We start from the raw sequence: 23,403 nt of genomic DNA, 5'->3' as shown, positions 1-23,403 counted from the left end.
TTGCCACAATTCTGTCTCTGAGCTCTTCAGGCAGTTCCTTTGACCTCATGATTCTCATTTGCTCTGACATGCACTGTGAGCTGTAAGGTCTTCTATAGACAGGTGTGTGGCTTTCCTAATCAAGTCCAATCAGTATAATCAAACACAGCTGGACTCAAATGAAGGTGTAGAACCATCTCAAGGATGATCAGAAGAAATGGACAGCTCCTGAGTTAAATATATGAGTGTCACAGCAAAGGGTCTGAATACTTAAGACCATGTGATATTTCAGTTTTTCTTTTTTAATAAAGCTGCAAAAATGTCAACAATTCTGTGTTTTTCTGTCAATATGGGGTGCTGTGTGTACATTAATGAGGAAAAAAATGAACTTAAATGATTTTAGCAAATGGCTGCAATATAACAAAGAGTGAAAAATTTAAGGGGGTCTGAATACTTTCTGTGTGTGTGTGTGTGTGTGTGTGGGGGGTACTATCACAGTTGAGCTTACAGTTTTCTGTTTGTGTAATTCTTAGCTCTTTGCTGCAGTGGTTCTTCTAAATCTGTGATTCGATTTTCATGTGCTGCTGGCTTCTCTGTTCACCTATGGGCATCACCTGCACTACTGTAGATTTATATCCTATTTCCTTTCTATCACTTTCTGACCCGCCTCCCAGTCTGCTTCTTTATCCCCTTCCCGCCGACCGTACGCAGATGTGCGTACTCGGCTTTCCGAGGTTATACCGGGATGAAGCCTGCAGCGAAGAAAACGCATACGGAAGTCGCGCCCGCATATGTAAACGGTGTTCAAATCACACCTGTGAGGTATCGCCGCGATCGTCAGAGTGAGAGCAATAATTTTAGCACTAGACCTCCTCTGTAACTCAAACCTGGTAACCGTAAAAAAAAATTTAAAGCGTCGCCTATGGAAATTCATAGGTACTGTAGTTTGTCGCCATTCCACGAGTGCGTGCAATTATAAAGGGTGACATGTTTGGTATCTATTTACTCGGCGTAACATCATCTTTCACATAATACAAAAAAATTGGGGTAACTTTACTGTTTGGATTTTTTAAAATTCAAGAAAGTGTCCCTTTTCCAAAAATTTGCGTTTAAAACACAGTTACACAAATACCGTGTGATATAAAATATTGCAACAATCTCCATTTTATTCTCTAGATTCTCTGCTAAAAATATATATATAATGTTTGGGAATGCTAAGTAATTTTCTAACAAAAAATCCGGATTTTAACTTGTAAACACCAAATTTCAAAAATAGGCTTAGTCATGAAAGGGTTAAATATAAACATGGTCAGTGCAGCCCGGGTTGCCTGAGCAACTTTGTAGTTCTCTCCGGTTTGCCTGGTATTACGTGTATTCTGTGGCTGACTTTCCTTGTACCAACCCTGGCTTTGTCTAATGTTTTGTAATTGCCTGCCCTAGGCTTGTTTCCTAGATCTTTTTCTATCTCCTGCATTTGTAGTTTGCACATGCGGGTGGCCTCTGCATCCTCAGCTGGGTGTACCCGGGAGCAGTGACCTGGTTCCAGCTTGCTGCAAGTCCATCCCCACCAATAAGGGCCTTGGTGAAGAAGCAGGGTGGGGCTCTGCTCTCTGAGGAACACAGAGTTGGCGTTGTATAAGGGCTCACCACCACTGAAATCTGACAGCAGGATTGGGAACTATGTTTGTCCTTTTTTATGCATACAAAGAGCAAACCGCATATTTGAACTGTAAAAGAACCTCTGAATATAGAGGTTCTGGATCACATCACTGGATTATCCCCACTGGCATTATACGATTAAAGTGGTTGTAGAGGCTCAAGGGTTTTTTTTTATGCATTCTATAAATGAAGGTAAAACAACTTCTGTGTGCAGCAGCCCCCCAAATAATTACCTGAGCCCCATCTCGTTCCAGCGACGTGCACGAGAGCAGCGGCACTCCTGGGTCTCTTCCTCATTGGCTGAGACAGCAGAAGGAGCCACCGGCTCCCACCACTGTCAATCACAGCCAGTGAGCCAATGAGAAGAGAGCAGGGGCGGGGCTGAGCCATGCTCCATGTGTGAATGGACACACAGCAGCGGCTCAGGAGCAAGCCAACTCGGGTGCCCCCACTCGGCGGGAGGGAGGGGCCAGGAGTTCCAGCAGGGGACCCGAGAAGAGGAGGATTGGGGCTGCTCTGTGCAAAACCATCTGCACAGAGTAGGTAAGTATGACATGTTTGTTATTTCTTTTTAAAAAATCTGCCTTTATATCACTTTAAGTCAGCTCACAAAAAGCAAAAACTCCAGTCAAGAGCTAAATGGCTATGCTCATATGTAGCATGGGTGTGTATTTGATCCCTGGCATTCAAATTATTGAAGCGTTTAGTATTAGGGAAATTCAAATCCTTGATAAGTAAATTTGCAGTCGAAGCAGAATTTACTCTTCAGCAAAGGGGAAAGCTGGGAGGTGGTAGTGAACACAGAAGGAGAGCAGACAGGATGGTGGAGCATGCTCAATAGAGTATGAAGCTGAATGTAAAGAAGCCTCCTGCACTTCTGACAGTAAACTGGAAATGCTTTCTTTTTTTATATATATTATACAGGAAGAATACGTTTTCATAGTCTTGAAAATACAGTCTTTACTTGTTCTCATAGAAAACTTACCACTGAGTTAATGTTACAAGATTACTTAATATCCAAATAAAGCTGCTGAGTGTTGATCTGATTAATTTTGCATGAGAGCAAGTGAATATTTTTACATAGGTTTGTAATATATTCTCTATATATTTACATAAGCCTTTCTATTTTTACAGCTTGGCTCACAATTACCGAAAAATGCTTTTTGCAGTATGCTAAAACACAATTCAGTGTTACAAAGACTTGACTTACGAAGCTGTTCTGATTGGTTAACTGATAAGGAGCTTCTTCCCATCATTGGACAGAACCATCATCTTCTTCATATCAATCTTAACAGTTGTGTGCAGCTGAGTCGGCAGTCCCTGGTGGCTGTATCAATCAGTTGCCCTCACTTACAGAAAATTTGCCTTGGTCACTGTGAATGGGTAGACTGCCTTTCCCTTCGCAGCCTAGCAGATCACTGTAAACATATGGAGATGGTGGATCTGACAGCATGTCGTCAGCTGAAGGATGACGCAATATGTTATTTGGTGCAAAAGAGCAAGCGGATGAAATGTCTTTCACTAGCTGTCAATGCAAACATTAGTGATGTTGCTGTAGAAGAAACTGCTAAAAACTGCCGGGATCTAGAGCATCTTGATTTAACAGGATGTCTGCGGGTGAAGAATGAATCCATTAGGTAACAAGTTTTCCCTGTTGTTTCCTGCAATTGTATGAATATCTTATCAAGGAAGCTGTGTATAGGTTTGGTATATAGTTTTATTTTATAACATACCATAAAAATAGTGAAGCTCAGTAATAAGCCAATCATTCTAACTATGCTAGAACCCCTAAAAATCTAATTTTGAATTGGTTGCCTTGCTTTTTACCAAATTCTGTTTCTACTTCTCGAAACAAAAGACCTAGTAATCTGTTCTGGAGTCATGGCATTCCTGTGCTTTGCTCACAAATGAATCATGGGTCTCATCTCCCCTAGTAAATTGCCTGACCTCACTATCCCTTAACCTGCTCAGAATTACATTAGGCTGGTCGACTGCAAGGAGGAAATGACTGTGGCATGTAGTCGAGGAACTGCTCTATTATAGTGTCTAGTGATTTATTTCTATGATTTACGTAACAGCTTGAGCAAATAAGCTATAAGCACTAAACTGAAAAACATTTAATTGCCTTATTACATTTATTAAGCAGTTTCATTTTTGCAGCAGCACAGTAGATGATTTGTATCCAGTGACAGCAAGCCGGGCGCTGCAGGCATAATCTTTCTTCTTTGCTTACTGTGCAGTTTTGGAATATCATTAAAAAATGATCACAAGAAAGGTAGACACAAAATCCAGTGTTTCTCCCAAGGAAATCATCTACTTATTTAGCTCATTAGAATGATTAAAAATTATTATAGAGTTTTTCATTTTAATCTGTACTACTGAGGTGGGGCCACTGTAATCCTGTACCTGAGAACATCAGTTTATATGTCAACAAGCTGTTTGACCTCACCTCCCTGAAAGTTCCATATATCAGAAGTCCTCAAATGAAGACCCATCCCTTGCTGTTTATTGCCCCCTGAAATAAGAAAGACCCACGTGCTCACCCTTCTCATTGAATGCCAGAACCACTGCATGCAGAGTTGCAGTAAGTGCCAACAACCAGAACACATTGTGTTCCAACAACACCCACAGTTCCCTAGCTGGCAGTGTTGGATAGAGTCACCTGCCCAGCTGTGCCTGTATACTGTATTCTCTGGCTGTGGAGTCATCAGGCCAGTAGAGGAGTAGTATAAGACACTGAACTCCTACAGACCTCTGAACACCTATACTGGGGGCTTTGCAAAATTACCAGTGATAAGGCATCATTCAATTGACACCAATGATAGGACACTATTCCTTCCACTGGCACAAATGAGAGGTGTCTATTCCTCCCAATGACTCAAAAAATAGGACACTTATTCTCCCAGACACTAACAGTGAGGCACTATTCTTCCAGCAGAAAATCAATGACAGAACAATATTCTTCCCACTGGCATCAACAATGGGGCACTATTCTTTCCACTGACATCAATATTGGGTCACAATTGTTCCACTGACATCAATGATGGGGCACTATTCCTCCCACTGACACCAAAAATAGGGTCCTATTCCTCCCACTTACATCAATAATGGGGCATTATTCTTTCACTGACCCCAATGATTGGGCACAATTCCTCACACTAAAAATAGGGTCATTTTTCTCCCATTGACACCAACATTGAGGCACTATTCCTCTCACAAACAATAGACAGAACACTATTCTTCCCACTGGCACAAACAAAGGGTCACTACTCCATTGACACTAATGAGACATTCTTGTTCCTACTGATATCAATAATGGGGGACTATTTCTCCTACTGACACTAACAACAAAACACTTCCTTCGACTGCTACCAACGATGGAGCACTATTTCACTTACAGCAACTAGAGGATACTATCAATAACGGGGCAGAATGCCTTACACTGATACTAAAAATAGGGTTCTATTTCTCCCTCTGACACCACAATGAGGCACTATTTCTCCCACAAACACAAATGGCAAGACACTGTTCCTCCAACTGGCACCAACAATTGAATTTATTTCTCCCCACTGACACTAATGAGGCACTATTCCTCCTACCGACACTAACTACAAAACACTTCCTCCCACTGCTACCAACAATGGAGCACTATTTTTCCCACTTACAGCAATTACAGGTTACTATTCCTGCCACTGACATAAAAAAATGGGACACTATTCCTCCTATTACTAACTGCTACATAATTTTTTTTTTTTTTTACAAAGACCACCTAAGTAGGAGCATTTTCACTCCAGACTAGTGATACCCGTACAATTTTTTTTTTAATCCTACAATACCTGGGCATTAACAAACTTTTTACTTCCCAGATCAATTTCTCCTGTATTTACAGTATATGCATTTAGCTGCATATACCCAGGCTTAAAGGGGTTGTAAAGTTCGTTTTTTTTTTATCTTACTGCATTCTACGCATTAGGATAAAAAACCTTGTGTGTGCAGTGGCCCCCCTAATTGGCAGACCCGGACTCTCTCTCCTGATTGGCTGAGACACATCAGTGGCGCCATTGGCTCCCGCTGCTGTCAAAGTGAGTTAGCCAATCAAGAGAGAGAGGGGCTGGGGCCGAACTGCAGCTCCATGTCTGAATGGACACACAGAGCTGCAGCTCGGCTTAAGTGCCCCCATAGCAAGCTGCTTGCTGTGGGGGCACTCGATAGGAGGGAGGGACCAGGAGCACAGAAGAGGCACCCGAAAAGAGTAGGATCTGGGCTGCTCTGTGCGAATCCACTACACAGAGCAGTTAAGTATAACATGTTTGTTATTTTTATAGAAAAAAAACAAGACTTTACAATCACTTTAATAGTTCCCAGATGCGCAAATGTTATATATAAATGCAACTACACAGAATAGATTCAAATGCTGCTGAATGTCTAGGTGCATTCAGCCATAGAAAGGCATTGCTTTCAGAATTTGGCTCCAAGCATCTCTGGACACATGTATTTTGATGCTTGTGTCAATGAGGAAATCCTAACAATCTCTCCAGCTATTTGTGCTCACAATGCCTACAAAACAGCTATGATTTTCTTTAAGAATGATATTGAGATAAACTTTCTCTTTTCTCCTGCAGAACCTTAGCTGAGTACTGTACAAAACTGAAATCCCTCAAAGTGAAGCACTGCCACAATGTGACAGAATCCAGTCTAGGAATACTACGGAAGAGAGATGTAACATTGGACGTGGAGCCTCCATTACAACGAGCATTGGTTCTCTTACAGGATGTTGTTGGATTTGCACCGTTTATTAACCTTCAAATATAGCAATATTTCCAGAGCCTGTTTAGCTGCCATGATCACATTCTCTACCACTGCCAAAAAGAAAGCAGTCATGCCCCATAACACTACCACACAGGCACGCTGCAGCCAGACTTTACAGCAGCTGTAAACGTTTTAAAAGGTGCTGTGAGGACGGAGGACATTACTTTGTGTCTGGAGGCAGCCCAGTTTTACTGCCATAATTCAACAGGAGGTTGATGGTGATTATTAGCACATCAGGATGTTTGATTTGTTGACCTTTTTTACAGAGCGCAAAGCGGCAGGCTGCCCCGCTGGTGACACTACGGATGGGTTTATTTATTACTGCAGAACCAGATAAGACATATTTATATTGTATCTTGCACTCTAGCTAACATCATGCTGTGACTGAAACCTGGCTCACTCAGAGCCAAGACACAAGAATAAACCTGTGTGTGTGTGTATATATATATATATATATATATATATATATACACACATACACACACACACAAAATATGAACTAACAACTTTGTGTTCTGTGGTGTTATGTTTGATCTTAACGTGATTCAATAAATGAAGTAATTGTAATTAAATTCTTAATTTTGTTGTCGTTTTTGTTTACATACATTGGATAACTACACATTGAGATCCTAAACCATCACAACACACCAGACACAATGGGGCTGATTCATTGATACTGAAGAAAAGAAGCATTCATTTTGGAGTTTTGCTAGCAGCAACCGGCAGTGTTTCAGTCTTCAGAAACAGAAGGTTTGGGCTATATTAACCACTTGAGCTCCAGAAGGTTTTACCCCCTTCATGACCACAGCATTTTTTTGCTGTTTAGCACTGTGCTATTTTAACTGGCAATTGCACAGACAACAACACTGTACCTAAATTACTTTTTTTATCCTTTTTTTTTTTTCCTTTTCTATTATAAAAATCTTTCGATATAAACAAAAAAAAAAGTTAAACATTCAATATATGTTCTACTTTGTTATAAAACATATGTAATAAAATCGAATTTCTTCAGTATTCTGCTACGTCTTTGGTTAAAATAAATGAATCCCAATGAGTGTATATTAATTGGTTTGCGTTAAAGTTATAACGTCTACAAACTATGGTGTGTATATACAGTTGTGCTCATAAGTTTACACACCCTGGCAGAATTTATGATTTCTTGGCCATTTTTCAGAGAATATGAATAACACAAAAACTTTTCTTTCACTCATGGTTAGTGTTTGGCTGAAGCCATTTATTATCAATCAACTGTGTTTATGCTTTTTAAATCATAATGACAACAGAAACAAATCAAATGACCCTGATCAAAAGTTTACATACCCTGGAGATTTTGGCCTGATAACATGCACACAAGTTGACACAAAGGGGTTTGAATGGCTGTTAAAGGTAATCATCCTCACCTGTGATCTGTTTGCTTGTAATTAGTGTGCGTGTATAAAAGGTCAATGAGTTTCTGGACTCCTGACAGACCCTTGCATCTTTCATCCAGTTCTGCACTGTCGTTTCTGGATTCTGAACCATGGGGAAAGCAAAAGAACTGTCACAGGATCTGCGGGAAAAGGTAGTTGAACTGTATAAAACAGGAAAGGCCAAGTCGACCTGTCATTGGCTACAGCAGAATAAAGTGAAAGTTCTGGAGTGGCCATCTCAGTCTCCTGACCTCAATATCATTGACCCACTCTGAGTAGATCTCAAATGTGCAGTTCATGCAAGACAGCCCAAGAATTTACAGGAACTGGACGCTTTTTGCCAAGAGGAATGGGCAGCTTTACCATCTGAGAAGATAAAGAGCCTCATCCACAAATACAACAAAAGACTTCAAGCTGTCATTGATGTTAAAGGGGGCAATACACGGTATTAAGAACTGGGGGATGTAAACTTTTGATCAGGGTCATTTGGGTAGTTTCTGTTATCATTTTGATTTAAAAAGAGTAAACACAGTTGATTGATAAATGGCTTCTGCCAAACACTAACCATGAGTGAAAGAAAAGTTTTTGTGTTATTCATATTCTCTGAAAAATGGCCAAGAAATCATAAATTCTGCCAGGGTATGTAAACTTATGAGCACAACTGTATATACACACCATAGTTTGTAGACATTATAACTTTAACGCAAACCAATTAATATACACTCATTGGGATTCATTTATTTTAACCAAAGACGTAGGTAAACTTATGAGCACAACTGTATACTGGAATTTTTTTTTTTCATTCATACTAGTAATGGCACGAACTGAAATTTTTGACACTTTGTGGGAACCAGTGACACGAATATAGTGATCAGTGCTAAAAATATGAACTGTCACTGTACTAATAACACTGGCTGGGAACAGTTAATTGTTTGCCTAACCAGTGTTTTTGTGTACACTGTGTGATGTTTTTACGCAGGGAAGCAAAATCCCACCACATCCCTGCTGAGGACGGAGCTCTGCCTTGTTTACATAGGCAGAGCTCCGTCTTGTGTCTCGCCCCACCGATCAGCAGGTGCTGGCGGACATCCAGTGGCCAGCACCTGCTGATCGGCATCTGATGTGACAAGTGCAGAATCAGATATACTGTATATATAGGTGATTCTGCACAGAACAGCCGCCCTGGAGCAGTAAATCTGCTATAGGGCTGTTGTTTAACCTTAAAGCATTCTATGCATTGACTACTTAAGCGGAGTTCCACCCAAAAGTGGAACTTCCGCTCATTTGTCTCCTCCCCCGCAGGGGATAGGGTATCCGCCCCCCCCTCTGAAATCGGGGGGCACCAAATGTGGCACGGGGGGGGGGGGGAGCGGATACTCTATCCCCTGCAGGGAATTACGTCACAGCTCGGCTCCCTCCTCCCCCCCGCCCCCGGGCCAGTAGGAGAGCGAAGTGGTGCTTCGCGCATGCGCAGTAGGGACCTGGCGTGAAGCCGTAATGCTTCACTACTAGGCTCCCTTACCGGCAATGGTGGCGGCAGCACCTGACAGCTGATGGAAACTTCAGCTGCGGTGCTGACATCGGTGGACTCCAGGACAGGTAAGTGTCCTATTATTAAAAGTCAACAGCTGCAGTATGTGTAGCTGCTGGCTTTTAATTTTTGCAGGGATGGGCAGACCTCCTTTTTAACCACTTAACGACCACCACACGAATATATACGTCGGCAGAATGGCACGGACAGGCAAATGGGCGTACAGGTACGTCCCTTTAAACTTGCCGCCGTGTGGTCACGTGCGCACCGCCGGCGCCGTGCACACGAGCACAGTGAGTGTGATCGTGGGTCCCACGGACTCGATGTCCGCGGGGATACCCGTGATCATCTTACGGAGAGGAAGAACGGGGAAATACTGTTGTAAACAAGCATTTCCCTGTTCTGCCTAATGAGAATGACACTGATCACCGCTCCCTGTAATTGGGAGCGGTGATCAGTGTCGTGTCACACATAGCCCATCCCCCCTACAGTTAGAATCACTCCCTAGGACACACTTAACCCCTGCAGCGCCCCCTCCTGGTTAACCCCTTCACTGCCAGTCACATTTATACAGTAATCAATGCATTTTTAATCGCACTGATCGCTGTATAAATGTGAATGGTCCCAAAATAGCGCCAAACGTGTCCGATCTGTCCGCCATAATGTCGCAGTCACGATAAAAAAAAAAAAAATCGCTGATCGCCATTACTAGTAAAAGTTATTAATAAAAATGCCATAAAACTATCCCTTATTTTGTGGACGCTATAACTTTTGAGCAAACCAAACGCTTATTGCGATTTTTTTTTTAACCAAAAATATGTAGAAGAATACGTATCGGCCTAAACTGAGGAAAAAAAATGTTTTTTTAATATACTTTTTGGGGATATTTATTATAGCAAAAAGTAAAAAACAATGCGTTTTTTGTTTATAGCGCAAAAACCACAGAGGTGATCAAATACCACCAAAAGAAAGCTCTATTTGTGGGGAAAAAAAAGGACATAAATTTTGTTTGGGAGCCATGTCGCATGACCGCGCAATTGTCAGTTAAAGCGACGCAGTGCCGAATCGCAAATAGTGCTCTGGTCTTTGGCCAGCCAAATGGTCGAGGGCTTAAGTGGTTAAAAACCTTGAGCCTTTTGAACCTCTTTAAAGCTTCCCATACATTATACAGTTTTCTTATTTAATTTGAAAGTGTTTAGGTTTGACCTCATATTATATGGTTTTGGTAAAGCTAAAGGAAAGTTGTACAAGAAGATTGTATAATGTATGGCCAGCCTAACTGTGGATTAGAAATCTCCTACAGCTCGGCAGGCACTGATGTATGTACTCTGAGAGCAGCACGCTGCTGCTGTCAGAATACACAGATCAGTGCTGCAGCAGATTGGCGTTCCTGCACAGCAAACAACTTTTAACAACACACAGTGACAAAATAACATTAATAACAACTCAATAAAACAACTTTTCTCAAAATGCAATAATTTCCTAACATCTTTTGAGACCCTTCTTGTGCAAAATTGTGTACCCTAGACTAATACTCCACTAGTGTGTGGTAGCGACAGAAGCAGTTCTTGATGCCAAGACCAGGTGGGACAAAAATACTGGGCGTTGTCTCATTCCGTGTTTGCTACATACATGTCTTTTTTGGGGAGACCTTTGAGTTGGGGTACCTGAGAAGACATCTGGAAAATGCCTTTCATGTAGCCAGCTAACTGCATCTGGATTTGAGCTTGGGCCACAGCACCTTTTGGATACAAAAGGGCTGTGATGATTGGTTCCTGAAATTTTAGAAGGGATCTATTTCTTCCAGTTGCTGTGTTTATTATAAAAGCATTAGACATTTTTTTTTTTATACCAATGTCTAGCTCTGCGGGGTGCGAAATACAGCTTCCTCATTTGGTCGTTGAAGTCTACGCCTCCCATATAAAGATTATAATCGTGGACACAGAGGCTTTTCAACAACACCAGATGCTGTGTTAATTTTGACTGTTATGACTGTGTGAATGGAAGACAGGATGAATACATCCTGTTTGTCCTTCCACTTCACTGCGAGTAGTTCTTCATAGTGCAAGCAGGCTCGCTCTCCCTTTCTAAGTGGGGTGGTAATAAACCATTGGAGGAAGCCCCTGCGATTATGTTGCACGGTGCCGCAGCAGCCAATTCCAAGATTGAACAACTATCTAAAAAGTGGTACACTTACCCATACTATCTTGCCACTGCTCCCCGTGTGGTCTGGGCATTCTGGGAGCTCCAATTCACTGTCTTTTCCCTCGTAAATTCTTAAAGGATATGTATAGCCTGTGGCCCTTTCACAGAGCTTATACAGTTTCACCCCATATCCGGCATGTTTGCTGGGGAGATATTGCTTGTAAACAAGCATGCCAGTAAAATTTACCAGGGACTCCTTATAAATAACTATAAAAAAAAATAATAATATAATAATAATAAAATAAATTTCCCCACGATTCACTAACGCTCAATTCTGCAAGTGTTCTAATTTACTATCGCTGTTTTCTAGCTGGTCTAAAACCACTTTTTGACGTAAAGGGACACTTTTTGGTTGCTATGGACAATCTCAAGTTTCCAGGCAGAAAGAACAGTATATATAATATAAAACTGTAGGGCACTGGACAAACCACTAGGGACAAAGGGGTTGTGAAACAATTTCATACAGTAATGTAATCTGTAAGATTACAGTGTACTGTATTATGAATTTTCAACTTTTTTAATTTGGCGTGTCGTGACGCTCGCAGGGAACGGAGCCCGGCACACAGAGGCATCGGGCAGAGGACACAGCGGGGGACATTGCAGGATCCTGGGGACAAGGTAAGTAACCTCCACCAGGATCCTGCAATGCAATACCGAGTGTGGTTCGGGGTTACGGCTAATGGTACTGAAATTTAACCCCGAGCCACACTCAGGGAGGTTAAGTGTTGGGGCCCCAAAAAATCAGAAACTGTGATAGGTCATCATTCGAATGTCCTGGCAAGGAATGAGTTTGGGTTAGTTTAGCCCACAAATAAATTGTAGAGGTCTTCAGTGAAAATAAGCTTAAAAAAAAAAGTCAAGGGGGGTTGTTAAGTTTGCAATTTCCACCTGAACCCCAGGCTGGGCTGTGAATGGGGGAATCACGGGTGATGTTGTGCCTGTACTCTAACTCATTCTGCTACTAGTGCCAACTACCTCACCAGCTTGTACTGCACTTTTGGTGCTTGTCCCCTCACCATAAAATACTGCAATGCTGGTGTCTTAAAGGCTAGGATGTACTAGGCCGCTAGTGCTTGCCAGATCACTAAAAAGTAGTGCAGTGCCAGTACTAGCACTCTGCTGCATATGAGCATAATCATGCATTTCTAGCACCTCAGCAACCTGGGGTCGGGTACGCCTGATATTAGTAGGGACCTCCTCTTCGTCATAGTTACATAGTTAGTAAAGTTGAATAAAGACACCAGTCCATCCAGTTCAACCTGAGTGAGTGTGCATGTCTACAATTGTCCCTATCCCTGTACATTGTGTTTCATTAAGATGCTCATCTATTATTTTATTATTTATTTAACCACTTTACAACCGGCCCATTTACAATGACGGCAACAGGGCGGTTGCTTAACTCTGGGATCACGTTATATGACGTCTTCCCAGAGTTCCCCTCTCACGCGCCCCCTGGGGCGCGCACCTGAACACATCCGTGACCGCCGGGTCCAGAGGACCCGCCGCATCACGGATCCCGGTAAATGGCCGCTGATTGCGGCCGTTTACCATGTGATCGCTCCGTCAAATGACGGAGCGATCACATGTAAACAAACCGGCGTCATCTCATGACGCCAGTTCCTCTCCTCCCCACCTGTGTACCGATCGGTACACTGTGAGCGGAGAGGGGGATGGATGGATGGCTGCAGCGCTGTGGGCTGTATGTGTAGTGCCCACAGCACTAACCAGTGACATCCAGCCATCCATCCATGCTCAGCCATCCCTAATGCTCTGCAATACCCCGCAATACTCGGCAATACCCCGCAACACTCCGAAATACCCAGCCATGCTCTGCCATACCCAGCCATACTCTGCAATACTCAGTGATACCCAGCCATACTCTGCCATACTCGGCCTCTGTATGTGGCCAGGCTGTGGAAGTCTCATACATGTGGTATCGCCGTACTCAGGAGGAGTAGGAGAATCTATTTTGGGGTGTCATTTTTGGTATGTACATGCTATGTGTTAGAAATATTGTATAAATGGACAACTTGGTGTTAAAAAAAAAAAGTGTTTTAACCACTTCCCGCCCAGCTTTTTTTAGCCGGCGATTCCCTACACCATAAGAATGATCATAGCGGCCGTCCAACCCCCGCCCCCCCCCCTCCCACCACCCTCCGGTGCTTCTACTGACTCACCGCTACCGCTACGATCGAAGCCAGGATCTTTTTTTTTTGTTTATTTCAGGCTTCCCAGCCTAGAGGTGAGATGTGAGGTCTTATTGACCCCATATCTCACTGTAAAGCAGACCTGTCATGCCATATTCCTATTACAAGGGATGTTTACATTCCTTGTAATAGGAATAAAAGAGGTAAAAAAAAATGTTTTTTTGAAAAAAGCATCAAACTAAAATGAAGTAAAATGAACAATAAAAAAAAAAAAAAAATTTTTTTAGCTCCCCTGTCCCTGTGTGCTCGCATGCAGAAGCGAACGCATACGTAAGCCCACATATGAAAACGGTGTTCAAACTACACATGTGAGGTATCGTTGCGATTGGTAGAGCGAGAGCAATAATTTTGGCCCTAGACCTCCTCTGTAACTCAAAACATGTAACCGGTAAAAATGATTAAAGCGTTGCCTATGGGGATTTATGAGTAGCGAAGTTTGAGGCCATTCCACAAGCGCGTGCAATTTTGAAAGGTGACATGTTGGGTATCTATTTACTCGGCGTAACTTCATCTTTCATATTATGCAAAAACATTGGGCTAACATTACTGTTTTGTTTTTTTTAAAAGCACAAAACTGTTTTTTTTCCAAAAAAAAAGCGTTCAAAAAATTGCTGCGGAAATACCGTGCAAGATAAAAAGTTGCAATGACCGCCATTGTATTCTCTAGGGTCTTTGCTAAAAAAAACATATATAATGTTTTGGGGTCTATGTAATTTTCTAGCTAATAAATGATGATTTTTACATGTAGGAGAGAAATGTCAGAATTGGCCTGGGTGCTCCAGAACGCCTGAAGGTGCTCCCCTGTATGTTGGGCCTCTGTATGTGGCCACGCTGTGTAAAAGTCTCACACATGTGGTATCGCCATACTCGGGAGTAATAGCAGAATGTGTTTTGGGGTGTAATTTGTGGTATGCATATGCGGTGTGTGAGAAATAACCTGCTAATATGACAATTTTGTGAAAAAAAAAAAAGTGTAAAAAAAAAAGTGTAAAAAAAAAAACAAACAAAAAACTTGATTTTGCAAAGAATTGTGGGAAAAAAATGACAACTTCAAAAAACTCACCATGCATCTTTCTAAATCCCTTGGAATGTCTTCTTTCCAAAAAGGGGTCATTTGGGGGGTATTTGTACTTTTCTGGCATGTTAGGGTCTCAAGAAATTAGATAGGCCGTCAGTACTTCAGGTGTGATCAATTTTCAGAGATTGGCACCATAGCTTTTGGACTCTATAACTTTCACAAAGACCAAATAATATCCACCGATTTGGGTTATTTTTACCAAAGATATGTAGCGGTATAAATTTTGGCCAAAATATATGAAGAAAAATTACTAATTTGCAAAATTTTATAACAAACTAAGAAAAATGCATTTTTTTTTACAGATTTTTCGGTCTTTTTTCTTTTATAGCGCAAAAAATAAAAAACCCAAAGGTTATTAAATACCACCAAAAGAAAGCTATTTGTGTGAAAAAAAGGACAAAAATTTCATATAGATACAGTGTTGCATGACTGAGTAATTGTCATTCAAAATGTGAGAGCACCAAAAGCTGAAAATTGGTCTGGTTATTAAGGGGGTTTAAGTGCCCAGTGATCAAGTGGTTAAGGTACCCATATAGCACCATCAATTTACACATACATCGCACACTCACATTGGTCCCTACCCTCAAGGAGCCCACAATCCAAGGTCCCCAACTCACATTCATATACTAGGGTCAATTTTGGACAGAAGCCAATTTACCTACCAGCATGTCTTTGGAGTGTGGGAGGAAACCGGAGTACCCAGGGGAAACCCACGCAGGCACAGGGAGAACATGCAAACTCCAGGCAGGTAGTGTCATGGTTGGGATACAAACCAGCGACCCTTTTTACTGCTAGGTGAGAGTGCTACCCACTACACCACTGTGCCTGCCCCATCATCTGAGCTACCTGTCAGGGTGCCACTGCTTTCTACAGGATTGTGTTCTGTCAGTGAGGATTCCCCTTCGCTCTCATCTGACATGAATCCTGTAGGCCTTTTTAATAATGTACCTTTTGTGGGACATTTTGGCCACAAAATTGAAGTGGAGTTCCACCCAAAAATGGAACTTCCATTTATCTGGTTCCTCCCTCTCCGGTGTCACATTTGGCACCTTTCGGGGGTGTGGGGGGGGGGGGGTGTTGCAGATACCTGTCCAATACAGCTATTTTCTCCCACTTCTGGCAATAGATCACCGCAGAATCTGCAGCGATCTACACCATGTTAGTCTCCCCCGCTGTCTTCTGGGAGACACACAGGTTCACTTCCTGATTCCCTTATTGAAAATGCCGGCGCCTCCAACCGGGAGCCGAGGGACGGTCGGCTTCGGGTGAGGACATTGTGGGCTCCCTGGACAGGTAAGCATCCTTATTTTAAAAGTCAGCAGCTGCTGTATTTGTAGCTGCTGACTTTTAATTATTTTTTTTCGGCAGGACTCCGCTTTAACAGGTACCCTTGGCAAAAAGAGCTCCTTGTTGTCAGGGACTGCTTGCACACTAGAAATAGAATTTACCTGCAAGTGCAAGCAGAGATCGGGCCTGATCTTGCCAACACTGTTTTGTGTATGATGTATCAGAAATGGCAGTGATCAGACATTATACTGGCACTGCACTTGTTGAGGGGTGGGGCTAAAACACAAGTGCTGGCATTGAACGGGGCTGATCCTGCTAACACTGCATTTTTGGGGATACTATACTAATAGGGACACTAGTCTAGTTCTGATTGTGATCAAAATACTGATTCAGACACTATACTAGTAATGGCGGTGGTCAGCGACCTCTAGTGACTGCGATAGAGCGCTAACTGACCCTTGCTGGGAGGGATGCTTTCTGAAGTTGCCTGTGACATTAATACAGTGATTACAATTAAAAAAAAAAAATGCTGTATACTGTACTAATGATACTGTGACAGGGCACTCAAAAGGGTTAAATGTGCCCAAGTGTATATGTGCTGGTTCTACTCAAACAGGTCTGCTTTGTCTCCCTGAACTGAAAAGGGCTCAGGGAGGGAACAGTGCAGTTCCTGTGTCTTTTCTACAGTCAATCAGCAGATTAAAGGCAAACATCATTGGCTGGAACCTGTTGGTAAACTTGTGCTGTAGGGAATCACAGCACAGATCAGGCACGCTCCCTTAACCCAAAACAGGCTGGAGGATGTACCGGTTTGTGATCCAGCCTGGTCATTCCAGGAAGTAGTTAAAAAAACAAAAAAAACCCAAAACACATACTTCTATGCTGCAGCTGTCCAACATCGCTCAATTGTCAGTCAGCTTGGAGCAGAGAATGTCAGTTTTCCACTCTCCGCTCTGCCCCTCCAGCTCAAAGCTGGAGTGTCGGAGCCAGCTGTCAAGCAGGCAGCTGGGTGAATCCCTACAATATAGTCAGATCAATGATAGCATACTTGCAAACAGTCATTAGCTAGCCATAGCAGCTATACCTAGTTCCTTAAAGGGGTGTTCCGGCCGTGATTTTTTTTTTTTTTTTTTTAAAGTCAGCAGCTACAAACACTGTAGCTGCTGACTTTAATAAGGACACTTACCTTTCCAGCGAGCCCGCGATGTCGGCCCCCCCAAGGCCGATCCGTCCATTGGCTGCCGGCGCCTCCATCTTAACGAAAAGAAACAGGCAACAGGCTTCACTGCCCGTTTTCTACGCGCAGCGCTTTGTGAATGGCCCCGTTGTTTTCTGGGACACACACATGTCCCAGAAAGCAACGGGGCCGCTCGCCGAAGAGGAGGAAGCGCAGTGGAATAGGAAGAGGCAGATTAGGAAGACTGCCTAGCAACAGGGGTTTCAGGCAAGTTAATTTTTTTTTTTTTTTTTTTAAGAATATTAATGCAATTTTTTATTTTAGGGTGGCCCTCCGCTTTAAAAACCAACAATGGTAGAAGGCTCTGGCGCACAATCGCTTTGCGGTTTCTAAAGGTAATTCTAAGGTCCCACTACATGGCTGGGCTGCAAGCACCGAAAGTAATTAATGTATGTTCCTCCAGTAGCATCTGGACATCGTGGGCACCTTATGCAGAGATGTCAGCCAACATGACAGGCCAGAGAGCCAATCAGGATCTTTTATGGTACAATCTTTCAGTACTGATAAGTTTAGTAGACCTCGCTGCAGCTGTCTTTGGTGTAGCTTATTCACTTTCTTAGTTATGGATTTGCTGAAACTTCTCACCCTGGTAGCCAGTTATTAATCTATCACATGTATGCTGCCATGGAGGCACCAGGAAAACAGAAAATTGTATCATACTTCCTGTCATTTTCATTTCCTGGAGACTATCCATGGCAACATACTGAACCCACCCAGTTTGTTCCTAGTGATGTACAGGGAATGGGCTGTTGTGTGGGTGTTAACCCTTTATAGCTATGCACTGGTTCTGTGGGCGGAATTGGGTGGGGCTACTATCACATGTATGCTGTCATGTGGATATGCCATGTGAAAATTATGGCAAGTATGGTACAATTTTGTTTTATTTGACATTCATATTTAAGCTAGTTTTAGTTTCATTTGTAAGCATCACTTAAAAAATAATTCACAGAATTGTAAAAAAAAAAAAAAACATTTTTATTTCATTTTTAAAATTCCTTCGACAATATAGAAATCACAGAATAAAATGTGCACTTTTAATCTACAGTAACACTGGTCAAACAGAAAAATGTCTGTCATACATGTTTTTTTCTTAAAAATAGACTGAAAAAAGATGTAATAGTAAAGCAATGTAAAGTTTAGCTAACTACATCTAAGCCCCCTCTTCCAGTTTACACCACTAAATGGGTAAATAATTTAGCCTAGGACCTTATGCCTGAGGACTGGTCAGATATTTGGCAGGCAACCCTTAAGGTATCGCTAAATATCTTGGCCCGGGAAACATCCTCCAAAGTGGTAGTGTCCAGGTTGTTACCGTAAGAGCAAAGAGTAGAATTTTGAAAGGGAGAAGAAGCCACTGGTATCCAAGATAAAGAAGCAGCCAGGAGCCAACTAGACTCCAATCACTGAAACATCACCTTTGGGTGGACTGACCTGTTGATGAAGATAGAATTGCATTATCCACTTGTGTACAGTGCAAATACCAGGCATTAGACACTTTTTTTGCTCACCCATGTCTACTGGCATACATTGGTCTCCACAAGCAAGAACGGTTTCTCTGCAGACTGAATTATCCCTTGAAGCAAGTTCCCACAAATAACTTTAGCATCCTAACAGGATATCCATATAATGCATATCTTTACACCGACACGGTTAGTAGCACACTTACATCTTCACAATTCAGACCTTCTTTGTGATATCAAATGACATATGACAAGTAGCGCACTATATACAGTTTTATTAAAACTCTCAGTACATGCACTTTAATTTTAACAAACACCAAAATAATTTTAGCATTCAAACAAAGCTAATCAACACAATAAAAAGATAACCAACCTTCAGATATTCTTTTAATTATGTCTGAAACTAAATCATCTGCCTAGATTAGCTAAATACAATACAATTAACAAGAAAAATAATAAAAAAGCTGCCTATATTGAAAACAGTCACAAAAGGCAAACCAGTTTATGTCAAGCACTCTGTAAGCTTTCCTTACAAAGGGGGCTGCATTGCAGTTAATCTGTATTGAAACATCATACTTTTGTTTTGTTTTTTTAAACAAACACTTCCTAAATACAAAAAGTTCCCCTAGCATATAGCATCCTTATCTAAAAGTAAACCTACCATAAGCCTATGCAAAATAAGAATTTCATGAGTATATGAACAATTAAATAGGCTATGATAACTTTCAGTAAAAACGGCATGCCAAAATGATCCAGGGATATTGGCAGCTGGTTTCCAGTAAAAAATGAAGCTTTGTTCCACGCCTTCCTGCTACTGATCTTACATTGGTTGTAAAGGGGAAAGGTTTTCACCCTAATGCATTCACTACCCAAAAATGGAACTTCCGCTTTTCGGAATCCTCCCCCCTGAAAGGGGCCAAATGTGACCGGATCGAGCCCAAACGAGTGTCCCATAGCAAGTGGCTTGCTATGGGGCACTTGGAAGGGGGAGGGGGCAGCTAGGAATGCCAGCAGGGAGCCCCAGAAGGGGACTGTGCAAAACCAGAGCAGGTACGTATGACATCTTATTTAAAAATTCTTATTTTCAGGCATTTTTCCCTTCGTTTTCACCTGGTGATCTGGTCAGTAACTCACCTCCTGTATTAGAGAGTGTCCCCCACTATGGATGAATGAGCATAGGGACACCTTTGGACAGCAACATTATCAATCTGGGGGGGAGGGGAGTGTTAGATGTACTAGCAGATTTAGATATACTAACAAATTGAAGCTGAACTGCAGCTCACAGTTTATAATTAGTTACAGGAAAGAGCCCACAGCTAACTATTGTAAGCACCAAGTCAGGGGTAAATCGGTCTCAACTGCTACATCTGCAAGACAGCTTGTTCTGTTGAAAAACGACAGAGTTACTGGCTGGTTCACCAGGTGAAAATAAAGGAAAGAAAGCCTAAAAAAAAGAAAATGAAAGCAGCCATTGCATCCAAGAACTGGTAAGGGGCAATAGAATTTCATTGATAAAGGTTGACGATAAATTATTTGCCAAGGTGATGGCTAACCGTATACTCCCCCTATTGCCTAGCTGGATCTCTGCAGCTCAAACAGGTTTCATGCCACACAGAGAGGCTAAAGATAACTCCTTACGTACAATTTCTTTAATTCAATATGTTCAGAGGTGTTCCCAGCCCACCCTACTCCTTTCTACCTTCGCTGAAAAAGCGTTTGATAGGGTGGACTGGGACTATCTTAAGATGATTTTACGTCACTTTGGTTTAGGCCCAAAGATGTATCACTGTATTTCTTCTCTCTACTCCGCTCCCTCTGCACAGATTCGTATAAACGGCTTACTGAGTGACCCCTTCACCCTACACAATGACACTAGACAGGGTTGTCCCCTATCCCCCCTTCTCTTTGCTATTACTTTGAAACCCTTCCTAGCCACGATTAGACATAACATTAATATACATGGCATACAAATAGGTGATAGAATTCACAAGTACGCTGCCTATGCCGATGATATACTCTTTTTTTATCCAACAGCCACGTATTTCTCTTCCCAACTTAATGTCAGCTTTTCCCACCTTCCAAACGATATCTAACTTCAAAATAAATCTATCCAAGTCCGAAATTTTGAACATAAACCTTCCCAGAGCAGAGGCGGCTTCTCAAAAACCCTTCTTTCCCTTCAAATGGGAACAGACTCACATGAAATACCTAGGTATATTCCTCACACCTAAACTGCATTCTCTTTTTAAGTATAATTATATCCCACTATTAAATAGTATTAAAGAGGATTTACGAAAATGGGCCAGTCTGTCACACTCCTGGCTGGGGAAAATAAATATTATCAAAATGAACATACTCCCTCGCATACTATTTCTTTTTCAGATGATCCCACTGGGGGTGCCTGTGGGGTTTTTTACTATCCTGCAAGCGATGGTCTCCCGATTTGTCTGGAGGAACAGCCACCCCAGAATATCCAGAGACATTCTTTTCCGTTCTAAGTGCTCTGGGGGACTGGCACTCCCAAATTTTAAGACATATTATCATGCTGTTATACTTTCTAGACTTACTGACTGGAAATATGCTATTAATTCGAAACTATGGGTGCAAATAGAATACTCTCTGGAGTAGCGCAGATCTCTCTGCTGTCCCCTGGATACCTCGAGCGTATAGGAACATTGCCCACACTACATCAGCACTCACCACATCCTCACTAGACATCTGGGACGCCCTACATAGGAAGTTTTCCTGGAGATATGACTCCCCACTAATGGCCCTCTTAAATCACCACTATTTTTTACCAGGCCTACTGGATCCAGGTTTTAAATCCCGGACCTCAGAAGAACCTTTTTTGTTACATCATATCCTCCACGCTAATGTAATTAAACCTCTTCCTGAAATCCTCTGCTCTAAACCGATTACATTTTTAGATAAGTGGAGATTTCACCAACTACAACGCTTTCTACGATCCTTCCCTCACCCGTTAAGAGGCTTACAAGATCTAAATAGCATAGAAGAAATATTCTACCCAAAAGATCCCCCATTACACGCTATTTCACTATTCTACAAAGCTCTTACTGACTTTCCTAATTCTCCATACCCACACTTTCTGGCTAAATGGGAAATAGATTTGGACTCCCCCATTACAAACACACAGAAAGATAAAGTCTTGAAACTCGCCCATGTCTCCTCACCCGCTTCAAAAATAGCAGAAGTCAATTACAAATTACTTACCAGATGGCACTATACCCCCCCAGCCAAACTGCACCAAATGTTCCCCGACAGCTCCCCATTGTGTTGGAGGAGCTGTGGGAACAAAGCTACTCACGCTCATATCTGGTGGTGCTGCCCATTAATTCGCCCCTTTTGGACCGAGGTTCTCAACCTTATATCTAAGATTTCAGATGTCAATCTCCCAAATGATCCCTGGACCGTCCTCATTCATTCTACTAAAGAATCCATTGTTTCCTATAAACGTTCGCTCATACCCCATCTGCTGAACACTGCCAAGGCCCTAATCCCCACCTTTTGGGGTCAATCCACAATCCCGTCCATAAAAAGTTGGTTACAGAAGGTCGCAGAGGTTCACCATTTGGAAGACATAACTTATAGCATCAGGGCTACTTCTCAGAGACACTCCTTAACATGGGCACCATGGATAAAATTCATATCTTCACCCTTCTATAAAGATATTTTAACACAACCAGAATGAGTCTGCGAATATCTCCTCAGCCACTGGTTATGGTCTCTTACTAACTAACTTAATTCTAGGGATTTATCTTCCTCTGAATGTGGATTATTCTTCCTCCTGAATAACTATATAGCAACTGATATTGTTACTCTAACACACAACGACACTCATGCCGACCCCCCCCCCTCCCCCTTTTCCTTTTTGTGTTTCTCTTCCTACCCTTTCTCCTATCCCTGTCTTTTTACTCTCTTTCCTTTTCTCCACCCATCTTCTTTTTATCTCTTTTTTTGAAAGCATTTTCTAACCACCCGCTCTATTTTGTTGCAATATTAATGTCTGGATTGAATTTCTTTTCTTTCTGTGTGTTCACATAGATGTAAGCTTTTGCTTAGTTTTTAGTTATATCTGTTTGTTCAATTTCTTTTTGTATTTACAAGGGCAATTTTTTGAATACTGATATATGCTTGGAATATGTGCACTTTGAATCCCTTGTATTCTGTTCATAAGATTGCTTACCATATGTTATATGTTTACTTTCTTCTTTATATAAATCTTTAATAAACAATTATTAAACAAAAAAAAAAAAAAAAAAAAAACCAGAGCAGGTACGTATGACATCTTATTTAAAAATTCTCCAGGAGCCAACTAGACTCCAATCACTGAAACATCACCTTTGGGTGGACTGACCTGTTGATGAAGATCGAATTGCATTATCCACTTACATGTGTACAGTGCAAATACCAGGCATTAGACACTTTTTTTGCTCACCCATGTCTACTGGCATACATTGGTCTCCACAAGCAAGAACGGTTTCTCTGCAGACTGAATTATCCCTTGAAGCAAGTTCCCACAAA

The 23,403-nt window shown here is 41.9% G+C and overlaps 1 protein-coding gene across 2 annotated transcripts in view; it reads left to right on the top strand.

Annotated features, from left to right (window-relative positions):
* Positions 1-7,026, top strand: part of FBXL15 (F-box and leucine rich repeat protein 15) — an 81,464-nt gene extending 74,438 nt beyond the window's left edge. For both annotated transcript variants that reach the window (XM_073596609.1, XM_073596611.1), the window contains exons 4-5: positions 2,773-3,275; positions 6,261-7,026. In XM_073596609.1, the coding sequence (XP_073452710.1) occupies positions 2,773-3,275; positions 6,261-6,450 (693 nt within the window). In that variant the 3' untranslated portion in view covers positions 6,451-7,026. The remainder of the gene's footprint in view (positions 1-2,772; positions 3,276-6,260) is intronic.
* Positions 7,027-23,403: the final 16,377 nt, after the last annotated feature.

The sequence above is a fragment of the Aquarana catesbeiana genome, linkage group LG08, assembly GCF_042186555.1.
Source record: "Aquarana catesbeiana isolate 2022-GZ linkage group LG08, ASM4218655v1, whole genome shotgun sequence".
NCBI lineage: Eukaryota > Metazoa > Chordata > Amphibia > Anura > Ranidae > Aquarana > Aquarana catesbeiana.
Note: the sequence above shows the minus strand (reverse complement) of the source record. Positions and strands in the feature narration are given on the sequence as shown.